The 15,851-nt window shown below is 36.5% G+C and overlaps 1 protein-coding gene across 1 annotated transcript in view; it reads right to left on the reverse strand.

The window, feature by feature from the left end:
* LOC111147835 (activated leukocyte cell adhesion molecule) overlaps positions 1-15,851 on the reverse strand; it is a 210,918-nt gene that overhangs the window by 53,282 nt on the left and 141,785 nt on the right. The window contains exons 2-3 of the mRNA XM_022504091.1: positions 5,828-5,928; positions 1,782-2,001 (exon numbers count right to left, since the gene is read on the reverse strand). Of these exons, the coding sequence (XP_022359799.1) occupies positions 1,782-2,001; positions 5,828-5,928 (321 nt within the window). The remainder of the gene's footprint in view (positions 1-1,781; positions 2,002-5,827; positions 5,929-15,851) is intronic.

Consider the following 15,851-nt stretch of genomic DNA (forward strand, 5'->3'; position numbering starts at 1 on the left):
TTCAGGTATATTCTGAAAATTGTCACAAACGATTCTTCTAAAGGAAACAACCTGGATTTTCTCAACTTTCTTGTAGACTAGCTTGATATTTGAGAATTTTAACACAGTGAGAAAGAAACCTGGCAATAAGGAAGCAATACCCATAACCTTCGGGGTGCTATGACTTAATCTCTACCTACTGTCTTACATTCTTGTTGTGAACTTATATTTATGACATCAGGGCCTAATTTTAAAAATTGTATTGGTTGTTCTCTTTACAGAAAGTGTCCCTAGAAGTGCACCATCCATCTTCCTAGTAACATCAAAGTGAAATGAAAGAAAGGAAGGAAGAAAGAAAGAAAGAGAAAGAAAGAAAAAAGAGGGGCCGTTGGTAAATAAAGGAGGCAGATTATTTGGGGTATTTAATGGAAGGAATGATTGGTAAACACTTGGAATTTGGTGTGATTCATAAAATGACTAAGAAGGGTGGATGGTTTCTGGAAAGTGCCTTCTAAGCTGAAAGGTAATCAACTGAAACATGTAATATGCTTTTACAATGTTCTTCTGGAGAACAAAGGTTTCTTCTGATAGTACAAGAATTCTTTGAATCCATGTGAGGAGCCCATAGGAGCTTTGAAATCTATATAAATACTTAAGGGACAGTTCCACTTAGTTGCATAGGCTATTACAAGAGAAATGGGAAAAATCCATGGTTGTTTGCTATAGCAGCCCTCTGGGCTGCTTTCTTCCCTATTTATTTTAACAATTTCTAGGTGCTGCCATGTTATCAGAAAGCAGAGGGAAAAAAACTGAAAAGTGAGACCTTCTTCCCTAGTTAAAAAAGACTGGCATTCTGAAACTTTTGAGACCTATTTTTCTCCCTGTAATTTCTAATATATTATGATGTAACAGGAGGTGGGATTTTTTTACCTCGATATTAAAAGATAAAATGTTTAATTAGAACTTCTCAAGTCATTCATTTGCATAGCTATTTGCACAGTAACATTAACTATATGTTATCATTAGGCAAAGTAACTTTGCCGTAATGACTACAGTTATTACTCCAAGTTTCTTCTTCTGACTTCTCTTCTTCCAATCTTACTCTACTTCTTCCCCTTGAGGTATTCCACAGATGCATTCAGGGTGTGTGAGCTTTTTTATTTGGGGGCAATTTTCTAAACCAACTGAACACTTTGAAGAACTAAAGCAACATGATTAAAGGCCAGGATATATGTGTGTGTGTGTGTGTGTGTGTGTGTGTGTGTGTGTTTAATACTACATCCACACATATTTTGACACACACACGCACACACACATAAAAAGCTTAGATTTCTAAGTCGTAAGATGGTTTGGATTTGCTTGTATTTATTGTTTAATATGTAAAAATATTAGTTTTATATGGATCAGTCTGATACATACATGTGTATTTGCGTGACATGCATATTATATGTATGTATCACATATCTACATATATCTCATAGACTATGCATTTGTACAAGTCAGTGAAAGTAAAAGACCACATGCCAGTTTTCACTTTGTTGTACTTCGTATCCCAGGAAATGTTACCCAACAGAACAACAGAGAATATTCTTTTAGTTCCTCGCTGCAGAACTCCTATTTGAATTTCAGGGGTTTTGTTTTCCTCACTACCAGCATGCATGAGCAGAATGAAGATCGTCAGAAGTCGTCTCACAGAGATGCCTGCCGTGGAGACACTACAGAGCATTCACTCTTCTTGCTGAAGAACATTTTCTAGTACCAGCCATCAATCCCACTTAGCAATTACACTGCAGACTACTTACTGAACACCTTGACTATTGTAGGTGCCTCAAACACGTTGTCCTCAGTTACTAGCATGCACACAAATCTCTTTTCATCACTGATCCTTGCATTACTGATAGACAAAGTGTAGTTTTCTGAGAGGCTCAATCTGTCTCTGTATTCTGGTACATCGTCGTACTGCACACTTTTCTTTGTAGAGGACCTGAAGGCAATAAATACTGGGGAGCCATCGGGCTTTTCCTAAAAATTAAAATAACAATACATTTTAAAAACAAGCATATTCAGATGTTTCAGGATTACATCCAGAATAACAAAACTTCTTGGCCATATTCTTCTGCCAATATTTATAGTTCTGTCCAAAAGGAGTAATTTTGGATATGAGCCTCACATAAATCTTTGTTTACAGAAAATGACTCTTCATAAGAGGAAAGGCTCTACATTCTTTTACAGGTATCAGTTTAAATATGTGAAAATGGAAAGACAGGGCTATTGGAATCTGAGCTTCTCTTGCATCCAAAGGACAGAATTAGTGACTGTTCTGAAACCAAGAAGGGCTGGCATTGTATCTAATTTAAAAGAAAAAAAAAAAAAACAGATGAAAACAAACACACAAATGCACAAAATGATATTCAGCTAACCATCAGAGCAAGCATACATGTGGGCTGCAAATACTCAGAAGTCCTGGGCAGTTATCTTTTGCATATTCATTACTTTAATCCACATATTTTAAACATCCACACCTTTCAGTTTCAGCCAAAACTGACAGAGCTGACCTTTACTCATAACATAATTTAATGAGTCTTCATGGAGGAACAGTATGTGCCCTTATGAAACAATCATGTCCATTAAGCAACAGAATCAGATTAATCACTAAAATCCATAGTTTTGCTATCTGAGTCATAAAACTTAGCTCAGAGAGCTTTCATATAAAAACTTATTATCAAAATAAAATATAATCTGGCATGGACAATTATGCCAAGAGCCCAAGACTTATAATTCATCTCTTCCTTTGCTCCCACAAAAATTCTCTTAGCTAATAAGCAATTTAATCTAAGATAGAAGCCAATCTCTCTTCTACTTACCTCACAAAGTCTTCGAGAAAATAAAACATGATAAAACATTTTAAAGTGCATGGCAAATTCCAAGGTACTACGGGGAGTTACATTTTAAAAATTATTAGTATTTATTACTTTTATGGACTAAATGTTTGTGTCACCACCAAATGCGTATGTTGAAGCCCTCCACCCCAGGGTGCTGATATTTGGAGGTGGAGCCTTTGAGAGGTCAGTAGGTTTAGATGAAGAACTAGAATGGTGCCTTTATGACAGGATTAGTACACTTATAAGAAAAGGAAGAAAACACAGGTTATATGAGTACATAGCAAAATGGCAGCTGTCTGCAAATCAAGAGAAGGACCCTCACAAAGAGACAAATTTGCCAGCACCTTGATCTTGAACTTCCCAGCCTCCAGAACTCCAGAACTGTGAGAAATAAATAGTTGTTGTTGAAGCTCCTAGTCTACAGTATTCGGTTATAGCACTGCAAGCCAAGACAATTACTAAGCTAATTTTAGAGCCCAAAAGCTTTAGTTGGTTGAATATCTGAATACATTAATAATATTCTCCTTAAATTTTTTAATTTTGTCACAGGTTTGCAATGCAAATCCTTACTCTAAATCATTCCTTCACTGAAGGAAATATTTTAAACCAGTCCCTTATGTTTCTGTATTCATGCACTTATGCAATAAATAATAGTTATTAACCATATGCCAGGTACTTTCCTCGGGTTTTCCACGTAGTAATGGATTTAATACTCCTAACGACCCTGTAAGTTAGAGTTGTAATATCAGATTCATTTACAGATTATACAGTACAGACAGAAGTCGGTTAAGTAAATTGTCCAAGGGCCCAGCTAGCGTATCTCAGCAGAGCAAAGGTTGAAGCTTTGCAGTGTGGCTCCACGATGACTTCACTATAGCACTCTTCGTAGCTGTTAGCTGTCCCTTCTTTACCAGCACTGGGGCAGATGCTGAAGAAGAGGAGGGGGTCAAGGAGGGCACGTGCTGTGATGAGCACCAGGAGTTATCCACGACTAATGAATCACTGAACGCTACATCAAAAACCAGTGATGCCCTACACGCTGGCTAACTGAGCATTAAAAGAAAGAAAGAAAGAAAGAAAGGTAGGTAGGTGGGGGGTGAAGTGTGGAAAGGCTCACAGGGAACCATGATCTCCATTCACAGGCAGATGACCCTGCAGGAGGGGAGAAGCCAATCTGTCCCTCCTCTGTGTTTGGCCCCTTTCACTCTTTCTAAACCTACCATTTGTCTTTCAGCTTTCATTAAATTAGAGCTTGCCGACTCTGCCTACAAACCGACCCTGGTTTTAGAGCCCATGGTACTTCAAATGCATCTCATCTGGTTATTGCTGAAGCTCTTTGCTTTAATTAAGCATTTGAAAACTGTCATTATTGTTTCCACCACCACTGTACTAATTCAGTTTGGGTGAAAATTACTCCCTGAATCATCATCGGGAAGGTCTACGATCACGATTTTTCAACATCTGTGTTCCATTTATATTGGCAGTAGGTTCGACTCAACAGGTGAAGCAGATGGTGGTCTCGCTTGGAGTTTGAGGGGTGTGAACAGACCTTGTCCTCACAGGCCTTAACTTCCTTTTCCCACTTTTATAGTAAACCAGAAATAGTTCAACATTCTCCAGTGTGAGCAGGTATCAGGAGGGGAGTACAGGAAAGTGCTGAGCCGCCTCACCCACTTCCTCTGCTGTCACATGACCCCCGCACACGCGCATGCGCTTAGAGCCCCACAGCCAGAACAAGGACCATGTGCCAAGCACTCCGTCAATACTCCGCTATGAATTACTTCATGTAACCCTCACACCACTGAGGGAAAACTATTCTTATCACCCCCTTTTCAGAGATGAGAGAGTGGAGATTCATTCACTTGTCCAGAATCCCACAGCATGTATATGCGGTGTATATGTACATGTTGGTCTGACTTAAGAACCCACATTTTGAAAGACTGTGTTCTACTCCCAGCTTGGGTGCAAACTAAGCACATTTCCCAAAGTGTGTTCTGTAGTAGTTTAAAAAAAAAAAAAAAATGAAGAAATGAAGCAAGCTTAGACTATTTAGAAGGCATCTTAGTATATGAAAGGCTCTGAGAAATACTGTGATAAAGAAAGTCTTCAAAAATTATTTGACCATCAGATTTTTTTTTTCCCTATTCAAATACCTTTTAACATTTCAAGGAACTTGGGAAAAACTGCCATTGTATTCAAGGAAGCATAACTCTACTTCAGGGTCAAAACTATGTGTCTCATGTGATTCTGCATTAGGAAACTGGGCCAGAAAGACACCTTTTTTGGTTTCCGTAATTAAAGTGAAACACCTTATCAGTCAATGTTACCTAGCCACCCAAATCATCTATCAGGTATCTACCCTCCATTTCTAGACCCATCTGTGCCTCCATACCTGAGAAAGTATGATCTCCTATCTGCAAGATAGGAGTAAAATGAACAATGTTAAATATAAAAAGGACCAGCCACATCAACGTAGTTCTAAAACAACACTAGAAACAAACTTCTAATGCTGATGACTAATTCCCAATGAATATTTGGGTACTCTAGCAACTGGTGTATTTTGCCTTTGCAATAGCCACACCAAACAGAACATGAGTACGTGGAGAAAGGCTGCCAACTTCCACTAAGCTCTGTTCTACACGCCACTGATTTTACTCTGGAACTCTGCCTTTTCCTTTGCCTCTAACATTTAAGGTTAAATCTTTCAGACTAATATGATCGAAGAATTACGTGTTTATTGGCTTTATTTTAAAATAGCACTTCTTATGTAAGATTTAGGTATTACTCTTTTGAGATAGTCAACACATAATTCTACCTTCCTACATTTGTACCCACAGTTGAATATTACCATTATGTTAATTTGAAATTCACATTTACTCACAGAAGGAGTATTATCTCAAAAAACAAAAACAACAACCAAAAAAAGCTAGAAGTAATTAGCCAAGTCCAAAGTAGGTTACACTTACATATTTCCATTTGCCAAACATGAGATTCTGAGGTACATCGAGTCGGCAAGGCATGATAATGGTATCTCCATATGCTGAGTTTACAGTATACCATCCAAGGCCTTTAGAAAAAAGAAAAAAGAGAGAGAGCGAGAGAGAGAAGACGTTAAGTGTTTTCTTGACGTAACTAAGCAAATAACTTCAGGATGTGCATCTTAATGAAGATTTCCTATTATAATTTTATCTTAAATGACTATAAAAAGTATGAAGCTAGAACATATCTCCTATTTAAATATGAACAACTCTTATTTAGCTACTATATCTTTGAATGTCACACATTTCAAGTTTACAGACCCTCTATTTTACCAGGGAAGAGAAAACTGTGTGTTGCAAAGGAACATAGTGGAATGTGATAGTATATTTTTTTTCGTAAGTACATATGCCACAGGAAAAAAAAAAATGTATGTTACATTTCAGAGACAAGTGGGACTACAACAAGGATTAACATGTTTAAAATTCTCAAAACAAGTTTTAAATATATTTTTCATTTGAAAATATTGTCAAATTTATCTTCTGGAAAAGTTTTTTAAAACTACTAAAAATTAAACTAATACATATAAGACACAACCAAATTTTAGGTATAAGTTGGAAAATGGCTTACTTTATACTAGCAATGGTTAATATAGTAGTTTTAATTTTAATTATGCATAAAATATTAACAAGACAGGAATCTGAAATATAAGAATTCTTTGTAAAGTGTTTATCAAGTGGTTATCTTGAATTCTGGGTAGACAATCTAACTTAAACCATAATTTGCTACTAAGGTACAGAAAAGTTCCTGGTCTTATTTCATTCTTTACTGAGAAAAAGTGTAGATTACAAAAAATTAAAATGTCATAACCCCACAACTTTTGCATATGTATGCAACATACTATTCAAACTTGTAGACATTCATGAAGTTTAAAAAACTCAGGCATTTAACTTGACAAGAGTACTAAGGGAATATTTCAGATTTTTTGACCTTATTTTGCTCACACTGGTTTTTAAGATTAAATATGTTTACAATTAAATATCTATTAAGAAATGTCATCACTGGATATAGGGTGAATGAGCTAACTTAATTTGAAACTGTAGTGGGGGGGGGAGAAGAAAGATATTTTGTCCACCAGGTGGTGCTGAAGTGCAAAGCTAAGGCCATTTGAAACACAAATACCATTTTATGACTTTCTGAGGAAACAAGACAGTGGACACTTTGATTGTTACCCATCAATCACAATGCATAGGAAAATTTCATATAGGGATAAAAATCATTACCTTTGGTAAAGAACAAAAAGGTAATAAAATTCCTTGTTTAAAATCCTGTCAACTGAAGAAGATACTTCCTTTAAAGCAATTTTGCCCCAGTGAACAAAATCATTACAAGAAACACAAACTTCATGTAAATATGCCTCGGAACAACTAGTTTCCAGCATTTTTAACATTGTTAAAATAAAGAATACAAAGTATAAGTCATGATAATGTGCTTTTCACTGGCTATTGGAGACAAGTAATTTTCCAAAACTGTTTATCATATGTTCAGTATTATAATAAAAATTACCTCAATAGCTTTTAAATTGTTTAGTGTTTCCCATACTGTAACTTTAATTCCTTTTACTTCAAACCATTGCAGCACATAGGACTATAAATAAAGACATGGTCTCTTCAGCCTTGTTAAAATACAAATTGTGAGGGTTTAGATAAGTGGTTGCAGATATGCAAACTAATGAGAATTAAGAAGTTACTTTATTTCTCAATATAATACCTGTTTTCTATAATGCTTTGTATGCTAAATGTGGAACTTTTATCATGTATTTTAAGATCTGTTGATGCACTGCACTGGCGTAGGAATGCCAACCCAAGAAAACAATTTTGTGATTTAATGTTTTTTCACCAGTATGTGGCAAGTCACTTGAATATATAACAACTCTTAAGATGATCTGGACCTATAACTTAAATTATGGCAGGACACGACCCTCTAATTATCTCCTATCACTTGTAAAAGCACACCTTCTTTTGACAATCGGTGGTACTCCCATGGTTGGTCAAGGAGTGAAAACAGTTCATGCTCTAGAGCTTAGGTTCCAAGGAGGTGAATCCTTTGCCAGGTATACAGGGAAAACGAGAAAATTCTTTATGCAAAAAATGTAATTCTTTGCTATTTCTTACTGACCCTTTTTCTTTTCTCTTCCTTACAGAACTTTAATGTGCTATATAGATACCAAATTTTGTAACAGATTTTAAAGATACAGGAATTTCAAGTACATCATGTGTTATTAGCATACTGAAGTACAACTACAACAAGGAAGGGACCACATATTCTTATCTTTGTATCCCCAGGAACAATGCCTGGCATCAAACAGGCATCATATTGGATTTCTCACTTGAATGTTCTGAAATCCTTTCCATTTTGATTATTAAATTAACATATTTGAAAATTAGGGAGGAGTTGGTACCATTGGAACTTCGGGAATTCTTTTTCTTTTTTTAAAGATTTTATTTATTTATCTGACAGAGATCAAGTAGGCGGAGAGGCAGGCAGAGAGAGAGGGGGGTAAGCAGGCTCCCCACCGAGGAGGGAGCCTGATGCCAGGCTCGATCCCAGAGCCCTGGGATCATGACACAAGCCGAACGAAGGCAGAGGCTTTAACCCACTGAGCCACCTAGGCGCCCCAGAACTTTGGGAATTCTTATTCCTACCACATACTCTAATAAAGGCTGTCCTAGATTGCCTCTGATATGCAGAGAACATGGATTTACGCTTGCAGAGCACTCGTTTCTAGAAGAGAAACAAACACAAAGCAAACACCTTGTAAGAGTTCATGGATGAAACTACAGAAGAGAGTATTTCTCTCTACCGAACTTTATTATTAATTTCAGGAGAAATTAAGGATTTATTTGCGCTCTGTGGTTTACGAATGATAATGTGAAATGCCTTTTTTTCTTACTGTGATGACCACAAAGCAAAGGGTTGTTTTGAAAAGTATTTGGGAATTCAGGAGTTGGGTCTTTTAATGACATATTGATATCCCAAATTAGCCAGAACAGGACTCTGCATAAGAAACCTAAGGGAAATAAGACATATGACAAGCCTAAGGGCAGCAGCTAAAAGGCCAACGGTTATAGACAGAAGCCCTGGTCTCTAGTCTTAGGGCACAGAGGATGATAATCAGTTGGGACTTCTAGGAGTCAAAGATACGAAATTTCCGAAGTATCTGTCAAGTTTGCTATAGTCATCAACTTTCAACTTTCCTCTATTCTAAGCGTATACCAACTCCCAGTTTCATCTGAGAGAAAGACGAAAGGCTTGAATCTGTGGTACAGCTAATATCCCTAACCCTGCAAAGATAAAATGGCTACATAACCACTGTGATTTGGTGATGAATTAGCATCCTGATTCCTACAGATGTCTCAGTCTTTGAGATGAAGTGCCAGTGAGACCCAAAGTACCTGTCAACACAAAGGTTCTGTTTACACTTTTCACAGAAGCAAAAGATTCTATCTTTGATCTGCCAAGTCTGAATTGAATTTAACTCACTAGAATTCCCCTGCAATTTTCTCCCTGCAATATTAGTTGGTTAAATTATTCATGTTTTTGTAGACTAGAGATTATTGGACACTATTACAAATATAGAATGATCATGATGTCCTTCCTCAAAGAAACTAAATATAAAATATAAAAGGAATGAGTGTGGGCACAAGTGTGTGCATTTCTATGTTGTACATGTTGTATCTTTGTGTGTATGTATACATCATAAGATATTTTTAACTGGGATAAGAACCTTCTGTATTAAATATGTTCTATAAATGTAAGGTATTGTTATGAATTATTAATATTGCTGCTGCCATCAAAATGTCCCAACATAAAATAAAATGCAAAAATGTGTTACACTCAAGAAGCAGTGTGTAATTATTTAAGAAGTTTTTTTAGGAAGAGTTAATAACTACAGATAAAGAATAATAGATCTAAAAAGGTTATATAGGAGAATTCAATAAAAAACACAATGGGAAAAGCACAGCATAAGAAAAATCTCTAAGCCCAATAATTCTGACATATTGAATCTCAGATAAGTGATCATAAATACAACATAGCTTTGGTTATGCATTTTGTACAGCAAATAATTTATGGAGGCACTGAAACAGACTCTGGTATAATTTTTGAAATTAGGTGAACACAGTTCATTTCTAACTGAACTAATAAAAATGTAATTATTGTGCCCATATTGGTGAGGTATACTTTTTCTGTATAAACTAATTCTTAAAGACTATCAAGTTCAGAGTAATCATTCCCTTTGCATTGCTGATATACAGACATTTGAGTGTAGGTATCTTAAAATTCAGAACCTGCCACTACATTTCAAGCAGAACAGTAAACAATATAGAAAAGAGGAGGAGAATTATAGAGTCTATTTTCACATGCTGTAGCTTAGCCTGGTTAATTATTTTTTATTGCACTGATACTTCAATAGCATTCTCATCCTTCGAAACATTGTTCTAAGCTCTGTAGCTCTGTTAGGTGACATAGAAGCATTATTCACAATCACAACTGGCACAGAACTTAGGACATAAGAGCTAAATTACAGTTCTACAGAAATTTTGGAGAAATTTATTTGTGCAGAGGAATTGCTGGGGAGGAAGCAAGTAGAATTGAGAAAGCTATCCTTAGAAATTACTTTTATATTTATTTGACTGATTTTGACAGGTAAACATGCTAATGTCCCTATGAGCTTTTTTTTAATGAATTAAGACATACAGAATTCTAATTAAACATATAAATATTTTGTAACATCAGTTTATAGCTGTGTTTCTCAACCTCATCACTAATGACATTGGTAGCGCCCTCCCCCCAGCTATGGCAACGAGAAATTTCTAGACAGGACAAATGTCCCCTGGAAGGCAAAACTGCCCACCAAACTTCCATCTAGTTGAAAACAGCTAGTTTAGATCTTCAACTACTGGCTTTCTGTATTCAATAAAATTGGCTTCCATTGATCATTGTTGTAAAGTAGATTCTCAGTATAGGACTAAATAATCACTGAATATGAATAGAGGGACGGAGGCAGAAGTGGCACATAATAACACTTAGCTATTATCAACTTTATTTTCCTCACAGAAACATATTATATTCAACTATGATAGGGAGATTGATTCCTGACTCTGGGGATTTGAGATCTAAATCTCTTCACAGAGATTACAAAAAAATATTCTATTTTAGCAAATCTACTTCATGTATCATGATCAAGCACAGATTATACATACTATATATATTTTCTAAGCTATATGTACTACATGTATTTTATTTAATGTGATAAAATATCTATTGATAGAGGGTGAACTAGATACTTTTTTTAAGATTTATTTATTTGACACACAAAGATCACAAGTAGGCAGAGAGGCAGGCAGAGAGAGAGGAGGAAGCAGGCTCCCTGCTGAGCAGAGAGCCCATTGTGGGGCTTGATCCCAGGAACCAAGATCATGACCTGAGCCGAAGGCAGAGGCTTTAACCCACTGAGCCACCCAGGTGCCCCAAACTAGATACCTTTAAAGTGTCTTTCAAACCTGTGATTTTATGACTCAATGAGGCAAATGTACTTCATAATTCCTCCTATTCTTTATGGCATTAAATAAGAATTTACGATTTTTGTGAAGGTCATGTGGTACATAACAAGTAAGAAGTGAGACTGAGGGAGGCTGAGAAAGACAGATACAGGGCTTTTAATTCCCAAGTAGGGGCACCTGGGTGGCTCAGTGGGTTAAGCCTCTGTCTTCGGCTCAGGTCATGATCTCAGGATCCTGGGATGGAGCCCCACATCAGGCTCTCTGCTCAGCAGGGAACCTGCTCCCCCCCCCCACCTCTGCCTGCCTCTCTGCCTACTTGTGATCTCCCTCTCTGTCAAATAAATAAATAAAATCTTTAAAAAATAAAAAAATACTTCCCAAGTAATTTAGAATGGATGGCAGACAGGCTAAGACATCTGATGGAATATGTTACTTTGGGAAGTAGACAAAAGTGTTTTACTACCCTGCTTTTCAATTTCTCTCCAACAAATGGGTACTTGGGGAGCAAGCTGGGTTTTTGCTGAACCTGCAATAGGAAGACGTTTACTCAAAATTTGCTTTCTGGGTGGTCTTTTACCTGTGTCACATGCCACGATGTAGGTCTAACTATGTAATGCCCACAGACAAGAAAAATGGTGATTCTTTCTTTCTCTTTCTTCCTGTGGTTCCTCCAATTCTATACATGGATTATAACCATAAATTGTTAGGCCACTGTGGAGTAACATTTAGAGGGGAAAGGGCCTAAATCTTACTAAATTATAAAATACTTCTAGTACCCAAGAATATATATTTTTTAATATTTGTGGGTTTTTAAAATTTTATTAACATATAATGTATTATTTGCTTCAGGTTTGTGAATCATCAGTCTTACACAATTCACAACACTCACCATACCCTCCCCAGTGTCCATAACCCAGCCACCCTATCCCTCACCTGCCCAAGATTATGTTTTAACATATGTGCTCTTTACTTCCAAGTCTGGTATATTATAAGGCTTGAAATATCTATCTTTTTAGTAAACTAAAAGTCAATATAATGACTTATGTCCTAGAAAAGAGATCTACAAAAACAATAAAATTTTAAAAATACAGTATCGGCATTTGCATGCCTGTACTGAAAACTGTCTTCTCAATTTACCATTGCCTGATACTTCATCACACTAGAAGCCTGGAATAATGTATGAGGCTGGATAAGTCACTGTGCTTCCTAATTAACTCAGGCTTTGCCCCATCTCTGCCTCATTTTTATCATTGTTCCTTGGGCCTTGGTTGAATCCATCCATATCCTTTAAGGCCTATCTCAACGATCACCTATTTATATATATGATCATTCATCAAAGTATTTATTGAACACCTACTAGAGGCAAAATGTTAGATATTCTTTGTGGGAGGAAAATATATATATATATGTATATACATATATATATATATATATACACAATACCAAGATATATATATATATATATACACATATGTGTGTGTGTGTGTGTGTGTGCGTGTGCACGTGCATTATTTGTGTGTGTGTGTGTGTATATGTAATACCAAGATCTATTCCTTTAGGAACATGAGCTGCTGTAAACTAAGTGCTGTGGGAATGCAGAGGAAGGAATCCCTGCAATGAGCTTGAGGATATTGGTGAAGACTTCCTGCAGGTAGTCTCATTGGACCTGAACACTGAATGAAGGTTTCTAGATAAGAACTACTTCACTAGAGAACCTGGGTGGCTCAGTCGGTTAAGCATCTACCTTCAGCTCAGATCATGGTCCCAGGGTCCTGGAATCGAATTCTGCATCAGGCTCCCTGCTTGGCAGAGACAGGGCTTCTCTCTCTCCCTCTGCTGTTCTCCCTGCTTGTGTGCGCTTGCTCGCTCTCTCTCTCTCTCTCTCTGTGTGTGTGTGTCAAAGAAATAAAATCTTTTTAAAGAGAAAAAAAAAAAAAAAAGAACTACTTCACCAGCATGTCCTAGCGAGGGACCATGCAGAGGCACCGAGTGGCATTTGGTTTTCTCTCCTACGGCAAACTTCCTTTTTTATTAAAGTAATTTCTACATAGTAGATCTTTGATCTTCATAAGGAACATGTCCTGACTGGCAGTTTTCTTGAATTCATAGATGCACATAAGATTGCCCTAATAAAATGCAAGAAACTGTTAGATCTACTTTCTCTTCACTTTTTCATCACCAACACTAACATTTGGATTCCTCTTGGGGCCACTTTATTATAAGCAAAAAGTTTAATTAAAAATTACTTAAAAGAGGGGCACCTGGGTGGCTCAGTGGGTTAAGCCTCTGCCTTTGGCTCAGGTCATTATCTCAGGGTCCTTGGATGTGGCCCCGCATCAGCCTCTCTGCTCAGTGGGGAGCCTGGTTCCCTACCCCGCACCTGCCTGCCTATTTATGATTCTCTCTCTCTCTATGTCAAATAAATAAATAAGTAATCTTTTTAAAAAATTATTTAAAAGCCAGTAGAAGTGATTTATGTTGTGAACCTTTATTTTTGTTTTCTGAGAAATACCTCATGAATTTTAAATCAGTAAATGTAAAGATTCTACTGTGCTTATTAGAATTTAACTTGGGTTCCACAAATGAATGTTAGGGCATGGATGACAACTCTACAGTTACTTTAAAAGTCCCCAAACTATGGGATATGAAAACATTTGTTTTTATAGAAAGAGAATTTAAAGCTTTCATCAGATGGTCAAAAGTAACCTTAAATAAAAAATAAACTATTTAAGGGCACCTGGGTGGCTCAGTGGGTTAAGCGTTTGCCTTCAGTTCAGGTCATGATTCTGGGGAACTGGCATGAGTCAGGCTCCTTGCTGAGCAGAAAGCCCGCTTCTCGCTCTCCCTCTGCCCCTCCCCCTACTCATGCACTCGCTCAGGCACTCTCTCTCCCCTGCAAAAATAAAATCTTTAAAAAAAAAAATGCTTAAGGCTCATTCTAAATTGAATAGAATCTGTAGAAGCACTATTTGATGGTATCTGTCAAATTAAAAATGCTAATACCCTTTGATCCAGTAATTCTACCACTGAGAATCCATTCTATAGAAGTTTTTGTACAAATGCACAATTGTATACAAAGTTAATACAGCATTATTTTGAGTATTAAAAAACTGGAGGGACTTAAACGTTTGCTAATACAGGAGCAATAAAGTATATATCCATACAGTGCTCTACTTGACCCACTGAACACAAGTGGGATCCAAACACACTATTTTTCTCTCTATATATTTCAGTATTTATAATTTTTATCATTCATTCATTCATTGACTATTGAGTACCTTCTCTGTGCCAAGCACTGTTCTAGGATGGGAGACCAGCAATGTGCAAAAACTAAAAACAAAAAACTATTCTCCTAGTTTAAGTTCTAAACATATATATGTATTTATTCATGCATTTAAAAGCTTAATTTCTTTTTGAAAAAAGGAGAAATTACCAGCTTAATTCCTCCACTATACTGCAACATAGCTGAAGGAAAAGCCTACATTTTTCTCATTTTGAAACTTGTTGCAGCATTGTGAACATTACAGGAGTTCAATAATAATGGGTAAAATAAAGCTCTACTGTACTACATCGAAAGGAACTCTATAAGATCATATTCTTAAAGCCCATATTCTTTTCTCTGCATTTAACATTCCAGAAAACCACATACTTTCCTTTAAAATTCCAGGGAATCCAGTGAGGTGGGAGTGAGGGGTTCTGTAGTGTTTTGAAATCAGTATCTTAAAATTGCCCCCCCCGAATGCTATTTTTACTTAAAAACTTTTTAATGGACTATAACATACATGCAAACCAGTGTACAGATCTAGATTTACATTTGAAATGTGACTAAAAGCACCAGGATTTAGGGTTTCTCTGACAACTCTTCTCACGTTCTGTCTCTGAGGGTAAAACTGGGATTTCCACACATCTGTCCCACAAAGAACCCTCTGTTTTACCAACTCATCATTCCCCAGTGATGAGCTTTCGATGAGCTTATGGGGTCTACGCCAAAATGTCGAAACATCGGTCCCTTCGTGGGGACAAAATGAAATAAAAACACTTCATGCTCTGTATGTGTGTGATGGGGGAGGGTATAGAAAGACTATCTTGAAACTGAAATTTTTAATTTTATATATGAAAAGAACAATGTTCTATATTTTATTTTTAAAATAGACATTCATACTGATAGAAACTAAACAGGAAAATGTTCAAACATATTTTTATACCATATAGTTTACTCATTATAAAAATTAAAGCATCTGTATAATGAATTATTTATGTTAGTTGAAGTTCACAAAGTTGACTATTCTTTCCTTTCATACTTCCCCAAATTACCTAGGACTTGAGGTTTTGTCTTTAAGATGTTTAGAAAAGGACAATCCTCCACTCATACAAATTAGTCAAGACAATGAAAAAAACTGGTAACATTTTCTCTTCCTTCTGCTCCCCTCCTCCAATTCAATTTCCCTTA

The sequence above is a fragment of the Enhydra lutris genome, unplaced genomic scaffold (assembly GCF_002288905.1).
Source record: "Enhydra lutris kenyoni isolate GAN:26980312 unplaced genomic scaffold, ASM228890v2 scaffoldscaffold2, whole genome shotgun sequence".
Taxonomy (NCBI): Eukaryota; Metazoa; Chordata; class Mammalia; order Carnivora; family Mustelidae; genus Enhydra; species Enhydra lutris.